We start from the raw sequence: 21,578 nt of genomic DNA on the forward strand, positions 1-21,578 counted from the left end.
ATTTCCCCTTAATCCAATTAAACACTTTCAATGCACAATAGACAATAGGTGCAGGAGTAGGTCATTCGGCCCTTCGAGCCAGCACCACCTGATCATGGCTGATCATCCACAATCAGTACCCTGTTCCTGCCTTATCCCCATAACCTTTGATTCCGCTATCTTTAAGAGCTCTATCCATCTCTTTCTTGAAAGCATCCAGAGACTTGGCCTCCACTGTCTTCTGGGGCACAGCATTCCACATATCCACCACTCTCTGGGTGAAAAAGTTTTTCCTCAACTCCGTTCTAAATGGCCTACTCCTTATTCTTAAACTGTGGCCTCTGGTTCTGGACTCACCCATCAGCGGGAACATGCTTCCTGCCTCCAGCATGTCCAATCCCTTAATAATCTTATATGTTTCAATCAGATCCCCTCTCATCCTTCTAAATTCCAGTGTATACAAGCCCAGTGGCTCCAATCTCTCAACATATGACAGTCCCGCCATCCCGGGAATTAACCTTGTGAACCTACGCTGCACTCCCTCAATAGCAAGAATGTCCCTCCTCAAATTTGGAGACCAAAACTACACACAATACTCCAGGTGTGGTCTCATCAGGGCCTTGCACAACTGCAGAAGGACCTCTTTGCTCCTATACTCAACTCCCCTTGTTATGAAGGCCAGCATGCCATTAGCTTTCTTCACTGCCTGCTGTACCTGCATGCTTGCTTTCAGTGACTGATGTACAAGAATACCTAGATCTCGTTGTATTTCCCCTTTTCCAAACTTGACTCCATTTAGGTAATAATCTGCCTTCCTGTTCTTACCACCAAAGTGGATAACCTCACATTTATCCACATTAAACTGCATCTGCCATGCATCCGCCCACTCACCCAGCCTGTCCAAGTCACCCTGCATTCTCATAACATCCTCCTCACATTTCACACTGCCACCCAGCTTTGTGTCATCTGAAAATTTGCTAATGTTACTTTTAATCCCTTCATCTAAATCATTAATGTATATTGTAAACAGCTGCGGTCCCAGCACTGAACCCTGTGGTACCCCACTGGTCACCACCTGCCATTCTGAAAGGGACCCATTAATCGCTACTCTTTGTTTCCTGACAGCCAGCCAATTTTAAATCCATGTCAGTACTCTGCCCCCAATACCATGTGCCCTAATTTTGCCCACTAATCTCCTATGTGGGACTTTATCAAAGGCTTTTGAAATTCCAGGTACACTACATCCACTGGCTCTCCCTTGTCCATTTTCATAGTTACATCCTCAAAAAATTCCAGAAGATTAGTCAAGCACGATTTCCCCTTCGTAAATCCATGCTGACTCGGACCTATCCTGTTACTGCTGTAATGTGCCGTAATTTCATCTTTTATAATTGACTCCAGCATCTTTCCCACCACTGACATCAGGCCAACCAGTCTATAATTCCCTGTGTTCTCTTTCCCTCCTTTCTTGAAAAGTGGGACAACATTAGCCACCCTACAATCCATAGGAACTGATCCTGAATCTATAGAACATTGGAAAATGATTACCAATGTATCCACGATTTCTAAAGCCACCTTCTTAAGTACCCTGGGATGCAGACCATCAGGTCCCGGGGACTTATCAGCCTTCAGACCCAATAGTCTATCCAACACCATTTCCTGCCTAATATAAATTTCCTTCAGTTCATCCATTACCCTAGGTCCTTTGGCCACTATTGTATCTGGGAGATTGTTTGTGTCTTCCATAGTGAAGACAGATCCAAAGTACCTGTTCAACTCATCTGCCATTTCTTTGTTCCCCATAATAAATTCACCCGTTTCTGTCTTCAAGGGCCCAATTTTGGTGGTAACTATTTTTTCCTTTTCACATACCTAAAGAAGCTTTTACTATCCTCCTTTATATCCTTGTCTAGTTTGCCTTCGTACCTCATTTTTTCTCCGCGTATTGCCTATCTGTTGCTCTTTAAAAGTTCCCCAATCCTCTGGCGTCCCACTCATCTTTGCTATGTTATACTACTCTTTTATTTTTATACTGTCCTTTACTTCCCTTGTCAGCCACAGCCTCCCCTTACTTCCCTTGGGATCTTTCTTCCTCTTTGGAATGAACTGATCCTGCACCTTCTGCATTATTCCCAGAAAAACCTGCCACTGTTGTTCCACTGTCACTCCTGCTAGGGTATTGTTCCATTGAACTTTCGCCAGCTACTCCCTCATAGCTCCATAGTTCCCTTTGTTCAACTGTAATACTGACACTTCCGATTTTCCCTTCTCTCTCTCAATTTGTAGATTAAAACTTATCATATTATGGTCACTACCTCCTAATGGCTCCTATATCTCGAGGTCCCTGATCAAATCCGGTTCATGGTTCTCTTCCTATCTCTCTCCAATGCTATGGTAAAGGAGATAGAATTGTGATCACTATCTCCAAAATGCTCTCCCACTGAGAGACCTGTCACCTGACCAGGTTCATTTCCCAATACCAGATCAAGTACAGCCTCTCCTCTTGTAGGCTGATCTACATATTGTGTCAGGAAACCTTCCTGAACACACCTAACAAACTTCATCCCATCATAACCCCTCGTTCTAGGAAGATGCCAATCAATATTTAGGAAGTTAAAACCTCCCACAACCCTGATATTATTACACCTTTCCAGAATTTGTTATTGACCCCTTCCTGTTTCTAACTTCCACCCACAGAGACTCTGTAGACAATTACTCCATGACTTCCTCCTTTATGGCAGCTGTTACACTATCTTGATCAGCAGTGCCACACCGCACTTCTTTTGCCTCCCTCCCTGTCCTTTCTGAAACATCTAAAGCCTGGTACTCTAAGTAACCATTCATGCCCCTGAGCCATCCAAGTCTCTGTAATGGCCACAGCATCATAGCTCCAAGTACTGATCCACGCTCCAAGCTCATTCACTTTGTTCATAATGCTTCTCGTATTAAAATAGACACATCTCAAACCATTGGTCCGAGCACATCCCTTCTCTGTCGACTGCCTGTTACCCTTCTCGCACTGTCTCCAAGCTTTCTCTATTTGGGAGCCAACAGCCAGTTCCTCCGTCTCTTCAGTTCAGTTCCCACTCCCCAGCAATTCTAGTTTAAACTTTCCCCAATAGCCTTAGCAAACCTCCCTGCCAGGATATTGGTCCCCCTCGGATTCAAGTGTAACCCGTCCTTTTTGTACAGGTCACGCCTGCTCCAAAAGAGATCCCAGTGATCCAGAAATCTGAATCCCTGCCCCCTGCTCCAATCCCTCAGCTACGCATTTATCCTCCACCTCACTCTATTCCTATACTCACTGTCACATGGCACAGAGCAGTAATCCCGAGATTACTAGCTTTGAGGTCCTGCTTCTCAACTTCCTTTCTAACTCCCTGTAGTCTGGTTTTAGGACCTCCTCCCTTTCCCTACAGGGTCAGACTCTGTGCCAAAGCCTTGGCCACAGTTGGTTCCCCCAGCTAGGTTGTCCTCCCCAACAGTACTCAAACAGGAGTACTTATTGTTAAGAGCAACAGCCATTGGGGTACTCTCCAGTATCTGATCCTTGCCCTTCCCTCTCCTGACTGTTTCCCACTTATCTGTATCCCGAGGCCCCAGTGTGACTACTTGCTTATGGCTCCTCTCTATCACCGCCTTACTTTCCCTGACCAGATGAAAGTCATCGAGCTGCAGCTCCAGTTCCCTAACGTGGTCCCTAAGGAACTGCAGCTCGACATACCTGACCCAGCTGTGGCCCTCCAGGAGGCTGTGACTCTTCAGGACTTCCCACATCTGACACCCAGTACAGAACACTGGCCTCACAGACATACCTTCTGTTTCTATTCTTCACAGGTAACCTACCTCGCCTCGACCCGTTATTGCCGAAGCCCCGTCGAGTCAAAGCCCTCCTAATCTGCCTCTACTTTACGCCCACTCTATAAAGCTGTCTTTTTATACTCTTCCTGCCATTCTAACTCGCTGATGTCCACACACCTGCACAGTCATTCCTCGATCAAACCGCCAAAGAAAAAATGATCGCCTTTTATGCTCTTCCTGCCAGTCTAACTCGCTATTTCATTTAGCTACTGGGCACTTCTGATTTAAGATGGTGCCTCTGAAGTCGGGCAACAGCTTACTGGCAAATCAAAAGGCAAGAAATTCCACTAAAACATTACTAATAACACTTTTTTTGAGGTACATTGTGGTAAACTATCACCACAAACAATGCAGAGGTGAGCAAAATGAAGGTGACTCAAGGGATGAGCTGTTCTGGTGCGTTACATGTTCAAGACGATTTCGGAGATGGAGATGGTGTCAGAGTCGGGGATGGACTGCAGCGAGCGACCCAGAGAGGAGTCAGAGGAGGTTCAGTACCTGTCCACCTAAACCAGGAGCTAGGTTGGCTCAGCGCTGAACCGATTTGTTAAGGTCAAGGACGGCTCTCGGCTGGGCGGCAAGGTCTAGGCCCAGAGCAGGACATTCAATGAGGGACAGGACCCAGTATTTGGATGATTTAAATGCCAGCCCAGATAGACTGGAAAGGCAAGATGTTGGGACCAGAGGCAAGGGTCGGGCTGATTCCATTCTCTCTTCTGTGATATTCACTCCTCTGTCTGTGGCACTGAGGCTGTGAGGCTGTGAGGCTGCTCTGGCTGCTATGAACTTTCTGTCTGCGAGCTTCATGACAATTTGCCTTAAAATGAGGCTTTGGGCCTATTCTAGCTGCTCCAGGATTTGTGTCTATGGACTCAACTTGGTTCGGAATGCTGTTGCTTGCTTTTATTGTTTGCATGATTTTTGGTTTTTTCCCCTCTTTCTTTGTGCTTTGGGTGTTGGTCTATTTTGCTAAATTGGTTCTTCTGGAACATCTCTGCAAGAATAAGACTAGGGGCTGGCACTACCCAACTTTATTTTTTATCATTGGGCTGCTAACATTAGCCATATAGCATACTGGATAGATGATACAGTTGTACTTCCTGGATGGTTAGAGATGGAGCATGAGGATATTCCAGGGGGGCAATCATTATGTTCCCTATTCGGTTAAATAAAGCCAGTTATAGAGGCAATCCCATTATCCATAGCACCATACAGATGTGGAGACAAATGGGGAAGCATTTGAAACTCAGAACATTATCTTTTCTTGTACCTATATCAGCGAACCTCTTTTATCTCCTCATGTATAGATGGGGCCTTTGATGCATGGTGAGAATTAGGGATATGCAGCGTTGGAGACTAATACATACAAGGGAATTTTGCGTCATTTCGGCAGCTCCAGGACAAATTCGGATTGCAAAAGAGTTATTTTTTCAGGTATCTCCAGCTAAGACACTATAAAAGATCACATCTTTCTCGTTTTGAGATGGCAGAACCTGTTAAATTAGATAATCATTTAAGATCATGTTTAGAGACAGAACACATCATTGCTTATCTGTATGATGCCATACAAAACAAGTGTCATACAACAATGGATAATATTAAAAAAAGCGTGGGAAAAGGAGTTGGGTACAGAGAAAGAGGAGGTTATATGGAATGAGGCTTTGGAGTATGTTAACTCCTGTTCCATCAATGTCAGGCATTGTTTCATACAATTTAAAATCCTACATAGACTACATTACTCAAAAGTAAGGATTCATAAAATATGCCCCCAATGTGTGAGAAATGCAAGTTCTCGGAGGCAAATTTGTTACATAGTTATCCTTTATGCCCCAGGATACAAGAGTATTGGAAGCAAATATTTGAGGTCCTATCGAAGGTACTGGAGGTTCAGATAATACCAGACCCCACTTTAATAATTTTTGGAACTTCTGCGAGGTCAAATAAATTCCAGGCTACCCAGCAACAACTCCCGACCTATGGCATACTTAATGAAGGGAAACTCATACTGATGTTCTGGAAAAAGGAGGAAACTCCATCACTCAGACAATGGCTGGCTGCGTTAATGGATACTCTGCATCTGGAGAGGATAAGATACGTTATCAAGGACTGACTCAAGGAATTAAAAATTTGGCAACCATTACTGTTGTATTTAGAAGAGACCGACAGCTGAACTAAGTGTGGGGGGCGGTGGGACCTAAACAGCACATATGGGAGGGGTGAGGGGAAGGGAGGGCTGAGAAGGGGAAAGGAGACGGGGTGGTAGGGTTTCCTTTGCTTTTTGCTTGTTTACTATACATACATTCATTTCACTTTAATTATGTTGTTATAAGAAAGAAAAGAAAAAAGAAGCATTGTACTTTAGGACATTGTCGGTTGTGGTTAAGCTGATGTTGCTTCACAATAAAAACACCTAAAAGAAAGAAATTGGTTCCTCTGGGTTTCTTGCTTCATGATTACCTTTAAGCAGACAAATCTCAAGGTTATATAATTTATACATACTTTGATTATAAATGTACATTGAATCCTTGAATTTGAAAATGCTGAGTTTGATCAGGAGTTCCCAACCTATTTTATACCACGGACCAATACCATTAAACAAGGAGTCCACGGTTGCCAGACTGGGGACTCCTGAGCTAGATAAACATTTCCCAGTTATTAAGAGAAGCAAGTGAGGAAATAACAGTCTTTGGTGACATCTTTTCCAATATCCCTGGCTACAAGTACACAGGACCACCACATTGAATCACTGTTGAAAAGAAAGAAAGGTTTAGACCAATTAATTAATCAATCAGTCCATCTTGTGTGGAGGATAGATTACTGGAAAGTAATTACGTGAATCATTATTAACAATTTAGAAAGGCATAGAAAGGCAGAAAATTTTAGAAAAATCAGGATTCCCTCACACTTTCAGACACATAGACCCAAACAGTTGCCTGCTCTTTGATATATCACAAGGAACAGGAAGAACATACAAATAAATGGAAATGTTTTAATGTCGCAATATTCGATTAGTTAGCAAAGTAAATTAAACTATTTGTCATCCACTGAAACATATGGACACACAACTATCTGACAAAAATCTGAAGACCCACAGAGGCCCACACCCACAAGATTGGTGTAGTACCTAAAATAGTCACATGATGCTGCTAGAAGTATGCGGTGAGCTTCAATGGACTTGCCCTCTACGATAAGAGTAACATCAAACAAACTAGCACTGCTCCGAAGTGCAGCCAGTCCATCCAGCAGAGTCTGGGAATGTGCTGAGCTCCGATAGACCTGGCTCACTTTTTTCTGACTTTGCTGTTTTCCGTTACGGTCTTCTGCCATCTCAATGTTGTTGTTGACACCCAGCTTTCAGGAAAATCTGGATAACAGATGGCTTTCCAGACCGACTTCTGAAAAATATTAAAATGTACCAAAAGCATTCAGCTTAAACATTGCAAATAAAATTCAGAATTGCTTCAGATTCGATAGAAACATAGAAAACCTACAGCACAATACAGGCCTTTTGGCCCACAAAGCTGTGCCAAACATGTCCTTACCTTAGAAATTACCTAGGGTGACCCATAGCTCTTTATTTTTCTAAGCTCCATGTACCTACTCGGCTTATTAGAGGGTCAGGATATTAGGAGAAATTAAGAGGGTAGAGAGAAACCACACAGACTGGTTTGGGAGGATGCGTGGTCTTAAAAACGATATCATTAGTTTCAATATAATTACAGAGAAGGATAGGACTGGACCTAGGATTGAGATTTTTGATTGGAGAAAGGCTAACTTTGAGGAGATGCGAAAGGGTTTAGAAGGAATGGATTGGGACAATTTGTTTTATGGGAAGGATGTAATAGGGAAATGGAGGTCATTTAAAGGTGAAATTTTGAGGGTGCAGGATCTTTATGTTTCTGTTAGGTTGAAAGGAAAGGTTAAAAGTTTGAGAGGGCCATGGTTTTCAAGGGATAGTGGAAACTTGGTTCGGAAAAAGAGAGGGATCTTCAATAAATACAGGCAGCTTGGAGTTAGGTGCTCGAGGAATATAAAGAATGTAAAAAGAATCTTAAGAAAGAAATTAGAAAAGCTAAAAGAAGATACGAGGCTGCTTTGGCAAGTAAAGTGAAAATAAATCCAAAGGGTTTCTACAGTTATGTTAATAGCAAAAGGACAGTGAGGGATAAAATTGGTCCCTTGGAGAATCAGAGTGGACGGCTATGTGCGGAGCCAAAAGAGATGGGGGAGATTTTGAACAATTTCTTTTCTTCAGTATTCACTAAGGAGAAGGATATTGAATTGTGTAAGGTAAAGGAAACAAGAAGGGTAGTTATGGAAAGTATGACGATTAAAGAAGAGGAAGTACCGGCACTTTTAAGGAATATAAAAGTGGATAAGTCTCCGGGTCCGGACAAGGTATTCCCTAGGATCTTGAGGGAAGTTAGTGTGGAAATAGCAGGGGCACTGACAGAAATATTTCAAATGTCATTAGAAACGGGGATGGTGCCGGAGGATTGGCATATTGCTCATATTGTTCCATTGTTTAAAAAGGGTTCTAAGAGTAACCCTAGCAATTATCGGCCTGTGAGTTTGACGTCAGTGGTGGATAAATTGATGGAAAGTATTCTTAGAGATGGTATATATAATTATCTGGATAGACAGGGTCTGATTAGGAACAGTCAACATGGATTTGTGTGTGGAAGGTCACGTTTGACAAATCTTATTGAATTTTTTGATAAGGTTACTAAGAAAGTTGACGAGGGTAAAGCGGTGGATATTGTCTATATGGACTTCAGTAAGGCCTTTGACAAGGTTCCACACGGAAGGTTAGTTAGGAAGGTTCAATTGTTAGGCATTAATATCGACGTAGTAAAATGGATTCAGCAGTGGCTAGATGGGAGACGCCAGAGAGTAGTGGTGGATAACTGTGTGTCAGATTGGAGGACGGTGTGTAGCGGTGTGCCTCAGGGATCTGTACTGGGTCCAATGTTGTTTGTCATATATATTAATGATCTGGATGATGGGGTGGTAAATTGGATTAGTAAGTTTGCAGATGATACTAAGATAGGTGGAGTTGTGGATAATGAAGTAGGTTTTCAAAGCTTGCAGAGAGATTTAGGCCAGTTAGGATAGTGGGCTGAAAGATGGCAGATGGAGTTTAATGCTGAAAAATGTGAGGTGCTACATTTTGGTAGGACTAATCAAAATAGGACATACATGGTAAATGGTAGGGCATTGAAGAATGCTGTAGAACAGAGAGATCTAGGAATAATGGTGCATAGTTCCCTGAAGGTGGAATCTCATGTGGATAGGGTGGTGAAGAAAGCTTTTGGTATGTTGGCCTTTATTAATCAGAGTATAGGAGTTGGGATGTAATGTTGAAATTGTATAAGACACTGGTAAGGCCAAATTTGGAGTATTGTGTACAGTTCTGGTCACCGAATTATAGGAAAGATGTCAATAAAATTGAGAGACTACAGAGGAGGTTTACTAAAATGTTGCCTGGGTTTCATCTCCTAAGTTACAGAGAAAAGTTGAACAAGTTAGGTCTTTATTCTTTGGAGCTTAGAAGGTTGAGGGGGGACTTGATAGAGGTGTTTAAAATTACGAGGGGGATTGACAGAGTTGACGTGAATAGGCTTTTTCCATTGAGAGTGGGGGAGATTAAAACAAGAGGACATGAGTTGAGAGTTAAAGGGCAAATATTTAGGGGTAACATGAGGGGGAACTTCTTTACTCAGAGAGTGGTAGTCATGTGGAACGAGCTTCCAGCAGAAGTGGTTGAGGCAGGTTCGATGTTGTCGTTTAAAGTTAAATTGGATAGATATATGGACAGGAAAGGAATGGAGATGATCTGAGATATCCCGGTCCATGGCACCCGGGAGGCAACATACCATCTGGGAATCTCTTTCTCACTCACAGAACCTCCTGTCCATTCCCCTAACAATACCCCTATCACCACAGTGTGCCTCTTCTTCCTCCTTCCTTTATGAGTCAGAGGCAGACTCGGTCCCAGAGACCCGACCACTGTGACTTTCCTGTTTGGTTATCCTCCCGACAGTATCCTGTTGTTGAGGGGGGATGGCCACAAGGGTACACTGCGATGGTTCCTTAATCCCTTTCTCCTTCCTGACTGCTACCCAGTTTCCTGTAATTCCTGTGATTCTGACCCTGACTCCTCAAGACTACCATGCCATTCACATGATCATGGCTGGTCTATGCTGGGTTCAACTTCTCTTCTAGGTCAGTTCCTCGATCTATCACCACCTTAAATATATCTAATCATCTGGTCTCCACCACTGTGCGGGGCAGAAATTTTCGGAGACTCACTACCTTATAAGACCAGAAATATCTATGAACTTAGTTTTAAGTGACCAGCCCCTTAGTCTGCAGCTAAGTTCTGTTGTTCACGATTCTCCCCGACTGACAACATCTACCTTGGAGACTACAGGTGCCGGAACTTGCAGCAATACTATCTGCTAGAAAAACACAACAGGACAAGCAGCATCTACAGGGAAAAGGGAAATGTCAACATTTTGCTCAAAACCCTGCATCACTTATTCTATTTGCACAATCACAATTTCCTAATCACAACATGCTCTTCCACTATTTTTGTATCATACTTAGAAGCCTTCCATTTCATTCCCCTCTCATCACTTGTTAAATCCCTCCTATTTGAAAAGGGTCCACTTATTTGAACTCTCTTCCATGTGACAATCAATTTTCAATCCACAGATTTCCAACTATACCTATACTAGAGAAAAATTGGTAAAAAGACAAGTGAAGGTTGAAAGCTTTTTTTGCTGATGAATGTAACAGCCATTAACAAAAACAGATTAGTTGATGGGACAAATAAAAATAAATACCAATGATCTAATGGCTATTGTGGAGACATGGATGCAAAGTGATCAAGATACAGATATTAAATATTCCCAAATTATGTTAAAATAAAGGCAGAATGAAGAAAGGAAACAAATAGTCTTGATAATGAAAGATAGGATTAAAGGCAGCAGTTTGCAACAATTTTAGTTTGGAAAATCAAGCAGAATTAGTTTGGGTCAGAGTGAGAAATGACCTTTTCTCAAAACTATTAGAACCAGAGAACATTACAGCACAGAAACAGGTCTTTTGGCCCTTCGCTGTGCCGAACCATTTTCCTGCCTAGTCCCATCGACCTGTACCTGGACCATATCCCTCCATACACCTCTCATCCATGTACCTGTCCAAGTTTTTCTTAAATGTTAAAAGTGAGCCCACATTTACCACTTCATCTGGTAGCTCATTCCACACTCCCACCACTCTACGTGAAGAAACTCCCCCTAATGTTCCCTTTAAACTTTTCCCCCTTCACCCTTAACCCATGTCCTTAGCCTCAGTGGAAAAAGCCTGCTTGCATTCACTCTATCTATACCCATCATAATTTTATATACCTCTATCAAATCCCCCCTCATTCTTCTATGCTCCAGAGAATAAAGTCCTAACCTATTCAACCTTCCTCTGTAACTCAGTTTCTCAAGTCCCGGCAACATCCTTGTAAACCTTCTCTGCACTCTTTCAACCTTATTAATATCCTTCCTGTAATTTGGTGACCAAATCTGCACACAATAAATTCGGCCTCACCAATGCCTTACACAAATTCACCATAACATTCCAACTCATATACTCAATACTTTGATTTATAAAGGCCAATGTACCAAAAGCTCTCTTTACGATCCTATCTACCTGTGACGCCACTTTCAGGGAATTTTGCATCTGTATTCCCAGATCCCTCTGTTCTACTGCACTCCTCAGTGCCCTGCCTTGTATGTTCTACCTTGGTTGTCTTTCCAAACTGCAATACCTCACACTTGTCTGTATTAAAACTCCATCTGCCATTTTTCAGCCCATTTTTCCAGCTGGTCCAAATCCCTCTGCAGGCTTTGAAAACCTTCCTCACTGTCCACTACACCTCCAATCTTTGTATCATCAGCAAATTTGCTGATCCAATTTACCACATTATCATCCAGATGTTAAAAGGCATGGACAGAGTGGATGTGGCAAAGTTGTTTCCCATGATGGGGGAGTCTAGTACGAGAGGGCGTGACTTAAGGATTTCAGAACAGAAATGCAAAGAAATTCTTTTAGTCAGAGGGTGGTGAATCTATGGAATTTGTTGCCACGGGCAGCAGTGGAGGCCAAGTCATTGGGTGTATTTAAGGCAGAGATTGATAGGTATCTGAATAGCCAGGGCACCAAATGTTATGGTGAGAAGGCGGGGGAGTGGGACTAAATAGGAGAATGGATCAGCTCATGATAAAATGGCGGAGCAGACTCGATGGGCTGAATGGCCTACTTCTGCTCCTTTGTCTTATTGTCTTATGGCCTTATGGTCTTATGACAAATAACAATGGACCCAGCACTGACCCCTGTGGCACACCACTAGTCACAGGCCTCCACTCAGAGAAGCAATCCTCCACTACCACTCTCTGGCTTCTCCCATTGAGCCAATGTCTAATCCAATTTACTACCTCTCTATGTATACCTAGCCACTGAATCTTCCTAACTAAGCTCCCATGCGGGACCTTGTCAAAGGCCTTACTGAAGTCCATGTAGACAACATCCACTGCCTTCCCTTCATCCACTTTCCTGGTAACCTCCTCGAAAAACTCTATTAGATTTGTTAAACATGACCTATCATGCATAAAGCCATGTTGACACTCCCTAATAAGTCCCTGTCTATCCAAATACTTGTAGATCCTATCTCTTAGTACTCCTTCCAATAATTTACCTACTACTGACGTCAAACTTACCAGCCTATAATTTCCCGGATTACTTTTAGAGCCTTTTTTAAACAACGGAACAACATGAGCAATCCTCCAATCCTCCGGCACCTCACCCGTAGATACCAACATTTTAAATATATCTGCCAGGGCCCCTGCAATTTCAACAATAGTCTCCTTCAAGGTCCCAGGGAATACCCTGTCAAGTCCTGGGGATTTATCTACTCTGATTTGCCTCAAGATAGCAAGCACCACCTCCTCTTCAATCTGTATAGGTTCCATGACCTCGCTATTTGTTTGCCTTATTTCCATTGAGTCCATGCCAGTTTTCTTAGACGCATAAGAAAAACATTTAAGATCTCCCCCATTTCTTTTGCTTCCATATATAGCCAACCACACTGATCTTCAAGAGGACCAATTTTATCCCTTACTATCCTTTTGGTCTTAATATACCTGTAGAAGCTCTTTGGATTATCCTTCACCTTGACTGCCAAAGCAACCTCATGTCTTCTTTTAGCCCTCCTGATTTCTTTCTTAAGTTTTTTTTGCACTTTCTATACTCCTCAATTTTTATATTCTGTTAACAAATGCTTTTGCCATCTTCTGACTCTATCACCAACTTTTATCTTTCTATCTCTCTCCTACCTCCACTATTTCAGTTATATACTTTTGTTCTACTCACTCCTACACTTTAACTGCAACTTCAAAACTTGCTTTAATAGTTTTGTATGTATGTATTTGTATGTATCTCCAGCAGTTACAGTTTTTTGTTGTTTTGGCTTGCTTCAGTTTTATATTCTACTTCTTCCCTCCCGCATACATCTCCATTTTCCTTCTATCCATTTAAGAAACTCTTAAGTGTCCCTAATACATCTACCTCTAACATCCCTGGCAGTGCGTTCCACATACCTACCACTCTCCATGTAAAAACACTACTTCTGACATCGCTTCTAAAATTTCCTTCAATCACTTTACAGGTAGTAGGAATTTCCACCCTGGGAAAAAGTCACTCGCCATCCACTCTATCAATGCCTCCTATCATCCTGTACACCACTATCAGTTCCACAGGGATCAGTGTTGGGGCCGCTTCTTTTTACATTGTACATCAACGATTTGGATTATGGAATAGATGGCTTTGTGGCTAAGTTTGCTGACGATACGAAGGTAGGTGGAGGGGCCGGGCCGGTAGTGCTGAAGAAACAGAGAGTCTGCAGAGAGACTTGGATAGATTGGAAGAATGGGCAGAGAAGTGGCAAATGAAGTACAATGTTGGAAAGTGTATGGTTATGCACTTTGGCAGAAAAAATAAACGGGCAGACTATTATTTAAATGGGGAAAGAATTCAAAGTTCTGAGATGCAACGGGACTTGGGAGTCCTCGTACAGGATACCCTTAAGGTTAACCTCCAGGTTGAATCAGTGGTGAAGAAGGCGAATGCAATGTTGGCATTCATTTCTAGAGGAATAGAGTATAGGAGCAGGGATGTGATGTTGAGGCTCTATAAGGCGCTGGTGAGACCTCACTTGGAGTACTGTGGGCAGTTTTGGTCTCCTTATTTAAGAAAGGATGTGCTGACGTTGGAGAGGGTACAGAGAAGACTCACTAGAATGATTCCGGGAATGAGAGGGTTAACATATGAGGAACATTTGTCCGCTCTTGGGACTGTATTCCTTGGAGTTTAGAAGAATGAGGGGAGACCTCATAGAAACATTTCGAATGTTAAAAGGCATGGACAGAGTGGATGTGGCAAAGTTGTTTCCCATGATGGGGGAGTCTAGTACGAGAGGGCATGACTTAAGGATTGAAGGGCGCCCTTTCAGAACAGAAATGTGAAGAAATTTTTTTAGTCAGAGGGCGGTGAATCTATGGAATTTGTTGCCACGGGCAGCAGTGGAGGCCAAGTCATTGGGTGTATTTAAGGCAGAGACTGATAGGTATCTGAGTAGCCAGGGCATCAAAGGTTATGGTGAGAAGGCGGGGGAGTGGGACTAAATAGGAAAATGGATCAACTCATGATAAAATGGCGGAGCAGACTCGATGGGCCGAATGGCCTACTTCTGCTCCTTTGTCTTATGGTCTTATGGTCTTATAACATCCTCCTTCACTCAAGCTTCCGTGTGTTTCCAGATCCTTTTTTTTAAACTTCATAGCCACTGCTTTTGTTTTAAGTCTTTCACTACAATTTTCAGTGGAGTGAACCCATTAACAAAATCACCTGTTTCACCAAGTATAAATGCTCACTATCTATCTGCTGCTAGTTTTTTTTTAATAGTTTGCTTCTCAACACACTAAATTATTGAAGTATGAGGAAGTATTAATGCATGACTTCTGGTCACAATACTCCCAAAAGCAATAGCTATTGTTGTCTGGGTTGGAAATATTTGGTTCTCTGAAACTGAATGCAGCTGTCCAGTAGTCATAGCCAAAGCTACAGAAAACAAAACTACACGTAAGAGCCAAGTAAAAGTAGCCCAATCAGAATTAAAGTAATTAGAAACATAGAAAACCTACAGCACAATACAGGCCCTTGGCCCACAAAGTTGTGCCGAACATGTCCTTACCTTAGAAATTACTAGGGTTACCCATAGCCCTCTATTTTTCTAAGATCCATGTACCTATCCAAAAGTCTCTTGGAAGACCCTATTGTATCTGCCTCCACCACCGTTGCTGGCAGCCCATTCCATGCGATGCGTAAAAGACTTACCCCTGACATCTCCTCTGTACCTACTCCCAGCACCTTACACCTATGCCCTCTTGTGGCAGCCATCTCAGCCCTGGGAAAAAGCCTCTAACTATCCACACGATCAATGCCTCACAAAATCTGTTCAGAAAAGGTCCATTTAGCCCAATTTCTCTAAGCATATACCTGTTACTGCATAACACCGTAAGACACAGGAGCAGAATTACACTGCGTGACCCATCGAGTCTGCTCCGCCATTCCATCATGGAAGTGGCAGATTTATTATACTTCACTACCCCATTCTCATGCCATTGCCCTGTAACTTTTCATGCCCTGACTAACCAAAAACCTATCAAACTCTGCTTTCAATATACACATGGACTTGGCATCTACAGCCATCTGTGGCAATGAATACCACAGATTCACCACACTTCGGCTACAAAAAATTCCTCATCTCTGTTCCAAATGGACATCCCTCTATTCTGAGGCTGTGCCATGCACCTCTTCCTAATACTTCATACTCAGTAATCTGTCATCTCGTCAGACATCACACTCAGTAATCTGTCATCTCGTCAGACATCACACTCAGTAATCTGCCGTCTCGTCAGACATCACACTCAGTAATCCGCAGTCTCGTCAGAGATCACACTCAGTAATCTGTAGTCTCGTCAGAGATCACAGTCAGTAATCAGTAGTCTCGTCAGAGATCACAGTCAGTAATCTGCAGTCCCGTCAGAGATCACTCAGAAATCTGTAATGTCGTCAGAGATCGCACTCAGTAATCTGTAATGTCGTCAGAGATCGCCCTCAGTAATCTGTAATGTCGTCAGAGATCGCACTCAGTAATCCGTAGTCTCGTCAGAGATCGCTCTCAGTAACCCGTAGTCTAGTCAGAGATCACACTCAGTAATCTGTAGTGTCGTCAGAGATCACACTCAGAAATCTGTAGTGTCGTCATAGATCACACTCAGAAATCTGTAGTGTCGTCAGAGATCACACTCAGAAATCTGTAGTGTCGTCAGAGATCACACTCAGTAATCTGTAGTCTCGTCAGAGATCACACTCAGAAATCTGTAATGTCGTCAGATCGCCCTCAGTAATTTGTAATGTCGTCAGAGATCGCCCTCAGTAATCTGTAGCCTCGTCAGAGATCACTCAGTAATCAGTCGTCTCGTCAGACATCACACTCAGTAATTTGTAATATCGTCAGACATCACACTCAGTAATCTGTAGTCTCGTCAGAAATCACACTTAGTAATCTGTAGTCTCGTCAGAGATCACAGTAACCTGTACTGTCGTCAGAGATCACGCTCAGTAACCTTAGTCTCATCAGAGATCACTCAGTAATCTGTCGTCTCGTCAGAGATCACATTCAGTAATCTGTAGTCTCGTCAGAAATCACACTCAGTAACCTGTAGTCTTGTCAGAGATCACACTCAGTAATCTGCAGTCTCGCCAGAGATCACACTCAGTAATCTGCAGTCTCGTCAGAGATCACAGTCAATAATCTGCAGTCTCGTCAGAGATCACAGTCAATAATCTGCAGTATCGTCAGAGATCACACTCGGTAATCTGCAGTCTCATCAGAGATCACACTCGGTAATCTGCAGTCTCGTCACAGATCACACTCGGTAATCTACAGTCTCGTCAGAGATCACACTCAGTAATCTGTATTGTCGTCCGAGATCACACTCAGTAATCTGTATGGTCGTCAGAGATCACACTCAGAAATCTGTATTGTCGTCAGAGATCACACTCAGAAATCAGCAGTCTCGTCAGAGATCACAGTCAGTAATCTGCAGTCTCGACGGAGATCACACTCGGTAATCTGTAATCTCGTCAGAGGTCACACTCGGTAATCTGTTTTGTCGTCAGAGATCACACTCAGAAATTTGTATCGTCCGAGATCACACTCAGTAACCTATAGTCTCGTCAGAGATCAGACTCAGTAATCTGTAGTCTCGTCAGAGATCACACTCAGTAATCTGTAGTCTCATCAGAGATCACTCAGTAATCTGTCCTCTCGTCAGAAATCACACTCAGTAATCTGTAGTCTCATCAGAAATCACTCTCAGTAATCTGTAGTCTCATCAGAAATCACACTCAGTAATCCATAGTCTCGTCAGAAATCACACTCAGTAATCCGTAGTCTCGTCAGAAATCATATTCAGTAATCCGTAGTCTCGTCAGAGATCGCACTCAGTAATTCGTAGTCTCGTCAGAGATCGCACTCAATAATTAGTAGTCTCATCTGAGATCGCACTCAGTAATCCGTTGTCTCGTCTGAAATCGCACTCAGTAATCCGTAGTCTCGTCAGAGATCACACTCAGTAATCTGTAGTCTCGTCAGAGATCACACTCAGTAATCAGTAGTGTCGTCAGAGATCACACTCAGTAACCTGTAGTGTCGTCAGAGATCACACTCAGTAATCTGCAGTCTCGTCAGAGATCACACTCAGTAACCTGCAGTCTCGTCAGAGATCACACTCAGTAATCTGTAGTCTCGTCAGAGATCACACTCAGTAATCAGTAGTGTCGTCAGAGATCACACTCAGTAACCTGTAGTGTCGTCAGAGATCACACTCAGTAATCTGCAGTCTCGTCAGAGATCACACTCAGTAACCTGCAGTCTCGTCAGAGATCACACTCAGTAATCTGCAGTCTCGTCAGAGATCACACTCAGTAATCTGCAGTCTCGTCAGAGATCACACTCAGTAATCTGCAGTCTCGTCAGAGATCACAGTCAATATTCTGCTGTCTCGTCAGAGATCACACTCGGTAATCTGCAGTCTCATCACAGATCACACTCGGTAATCTGTAGTCTCGTCGGAGATCACACTCAGAAATCTGTACTGTCGTCAGAGATCACACTCAGTAATCTATCGTCTCATCAGAGATCACTCAGTAATCTGTCGTCTCGTCAGACATCACACTCAGTAATCTGTAATATCGTCAGACATCACACTCAGTAATCGGTAGATTCGTCAGAGATCGCACTCAGTAATCCGTAGTCTCGTCAAATATCGCACTCAGTAATCTGTAGTGTCATCAGAGATCGCACTCAGTAATCTGCAGTGTCGTCAGAGATCGCACTCAGTAATCTGCAGTGTCGTCAGAGATCACACTCAGTAATCTGCAGTCTTGTCAGAGATCACAGTCAATAATCTGCAGTCTCGTCAGAGATCACACTCGGTAATCTGCAGTCTCGTCAGAGATCACACTCGGTAATCTGCAGTCTCGTCACAGATCACACTCGGTAATCTGTAGCCTCGTCGGAGATCACACTCGGTAATCTGTAATCTCGTCAGAGATCACACTCGGTAATCTGTATCGTCATCAGAGATCACACTCAGTAATCTGTATTGTCGTCAGAGATCACACTCAGAAATCTGTATTGTCATCAGAGATCACAGTCAGTAATCTGCAGTCTCGTCGGAGATCACACTCGGTAATCTGCAGTCTTGTCACAGATCACACTCAGTAATATGTAATCTCATCAGAGATCACACTCGGTAATCTGTATTGTCGTCAGAGATCACACTCAGTAATCTATAGTCTCGTCAGAGATCAGACTCAGTAATCTGTAGTCTCGCCAGAGATCAGACTCAGTAACCTGTAGTCTCGTCAGAGATCATGCTCAGTATTCTGTACTGTCGTCAGAGATCACGCTCAGTAATCTGTAGTCTCATCAGAGATCACTCAGTAATCTGTCGTCTCATCAGAAATCACTCTCAGTAATCTGTAGTCTCGTCAGAGATCACACTCGATAATCTGTAGTCTCGTCAGAGATCACACTCAGGAATCTGTACTGTCGTCAGAGATCACACTCAGTAATCTGTAGTCTCGTCGGAGATCACACTCAGTAATCTGCAGTCTCGTCAGAGATCACACTCGGTAATCTGCAGTCTCGTCACACATCACACTCGGTAATCTGCAGCGTCGTCAGAGATCACACTCGGTAATCTGCAGCGTCGTCAGAGATCACACTCGGTAATCTGCAGTCTCGTCGGATATCACACTCGGTAAACTGTAGTCTCGTCAGAGGTCACACTCGGTAATCTGTATCGTCGTCAGAGATCACACTCGGTAATCTGTATTGTCGTCAGAGATCACACTCAGAAATCTGTATTGTCATCAGAGATCACAGTCAGTAATCTGCAGTCTCGTCGGAGACCACACTCGGTAATCTGCAGTCTTGTCACAGATCACACTCGGTAATCTGTAATCTCGTCAGAGGTCACACTCAGAAATCTGTATTGTCAGAGATCACACTCAGCAATCTATAGTCTCACCAGAGATCACACTCAGTAATCTGTAGTCTCGTCAGAGATCACACTCAGTAATCCGTAGTCTCGTCAGAGATCGCACTCAGTAATCCGTAGTCTCGTCTCAAATCACACTCAGTAATCCGTAGTCTCCTCAGAGATCACACTCAGTAATCTGTAGTCTCGTCAAAGATCACACTCAGTAATCAGTAGTGTCGTCAGAGATCACACTCAGTAATCTGCAGTGTCGTCACAGATCACACTCAGTAACCTGCAGTCTCGTCAGAGATCACACTCAGTAACCTGTAGCCTCATCAGAGATCACTCAGTAATCCGTCGTCTCATCAGAAATCACACTCAGTAATCCGTAGTCTCGTCAGAGATCGCACTCAGTAATCCGTAGTCTTGTCAGAGATCGCACTCAGTAATCCGTAGTCTCGTCTCAAATCACACTCAGTAATCCGTAGTCTCCTCAGAGATCGCACTCAGTAATCCGTAGTCTCGTCTCAAATCAGACTCAGTAATCCGTAGTCTCGTCTCAAATCACACTCAGTAATCTGTAGTCTCGTCAGAGATCACACTCAGTAATCTGCAGTGTCGTCACAGATCACACTCAGTAACCTGCAGTCTCGTCACAGATCACACTCAGTAACCTGTAGCCTCGTCAGAAATCACACTCAGTAATCTGCAGTCTCGTCAGAGATCACACTCAGTAATCTGCAGGCTCGTCAGAGATCACACTCTGTAATCTGCAGTCAAGTCAGAGATCACACTCGGTAATCTGCAGTCTCGTCGGAGATCACACTCGGTAATCTGCAATCTCGTCAGAGATCAGACTCAGTAATCTGTAGTCTCGTCAGAGATCACACTCAGTAATCTGTCGTCTCGTCAGACATCACACTCAGTAAACTGTAATATCGTCAGACATCACACTCAGTAATCTGTAGTCTCGTCAGAGATCACATTCGGTAATCTGTAGTCTCGTCAGAGATCACTCTCAGTAATCTGTAGTCTCGTCAGAGATCGCACTCAGTAATCTGTAGCGTCAGAGATCACTCAGTAATCTGTCGTATCGTCAGACATCACACTCAGTAATCTGTAATATCGTCAGACATCACACTCAGTAATCTGTAGTCTCGTCAAAAACTACACTCAGTAATCTGTCGTCTCGTCAGAGATCACACTCAGTAATCTGTAATCTCGTCAGAGATCACACTCGGTAATCTGTATCGTCGTCAGAGATCACACTCAGTAATCTGTATTGTCGTCAGAGATCACACTCAGAAATCTGTATTGTCGTCACAGATCACACTCAGTAACCTGTAGCCTCGTCAGAAATCACACTCAGTAATCTGCAGTCTCGTCAGAGATCACACTCAGTAATCTGCAGGCTCGTCAGAGATCACACTCGGTAATCTGCAGTCAAGTCAGAGATCACACTCGGTAATCTGCAGTCTCGTCACAGATCACACTCGGTAATCTGCAGTCTCGTCACAGATCACACTCGGTAATCTGCAGTCTCATCACACATCACACTCGGTAATCTGCAGCGTCATCAGAGATCACACTCGGTAATCTGCAGCGTCGTCAGAGATCACACTCGGTAATCTGCAGCGTCATCAGAGATCACACTCGGTAATCTGCAGTCTCGTCGGATATCACACTCGGTAAACTGTAGTCTCGTCAGAGATCACACTCGGTAATCTGTAATCTCGTCAGAGATCACACTCGGTAATCTGTATTGTCGTCAGAGATCAGACTCAGAAATCTGTAGTGTCGTCAGAGATCACACTCAGTAATCTGTACTGTCGTCAGAGTTCACACTCAGTAATCTGTAATGTCATCAGAGATCACACTCAGTAATCTGTAGTCTCGTCAGAGATCACGCTCAGTAATCCGTAATCTCGACAGAGATCACACTCAGTAATCTGTACTGTCGTCAGAGATCACACTCAGTAATCTGTAGTCTCGTTACTGATCACACTCAGTAATCTGTAATGTCGTCAGAGATCACACTCGGTAATCTGCAGTCTCGTCACAGATCACACTCGG

The 21,578-nt window shown here is 43.3% G+C and overlaps 1 protein-coding gene across 6 annotated transcripts in view; it reads right to left on the reverse strand.

The window, feature by feature from the left end:
- Positions 1-21,578, reverse strand: part of klhl22 (kelch-like family member 22) — a 211,770-nt gene that overhangs the window by 113,756 nt on the left and 76,436 nt on the right. For 5 of the 6 annotated variants that reach the window (XM_072243469.1, XM_072243468.1, XM_072243465.1 and 2 more), the window contains one exon: positions 6,965-7,235. In XM_072243469.1, the coding sequence (XP_072099570.1) occupies positions 6,965-7,167 (203 nt within the window). In that variant the 5' untranslated portion in view covers positions 7,168-7,235. Of the gene's footprint in view, positions 1-6,964; positions 7,236-7,382; positions 7,463-21,578 lie in introns of those variants that run through there. The other variant, XM_072243467.1, reaches the window with a different exon arrangement.

Source organism: Mobula birostris, chromosome 25 (assembly GCF_030028105.1).
Source record: "Mobula birostris isolate sMobBir1 chromosome 25, sMobBir1.hap1, whole genome shotgun sequence".
Lineage (NCBI taxonomy): Eukaryota > Metazoa > Chordata > Chondrichthyes > Myliobatiformes > Myliobatidae > Mobula > Mobula birostris.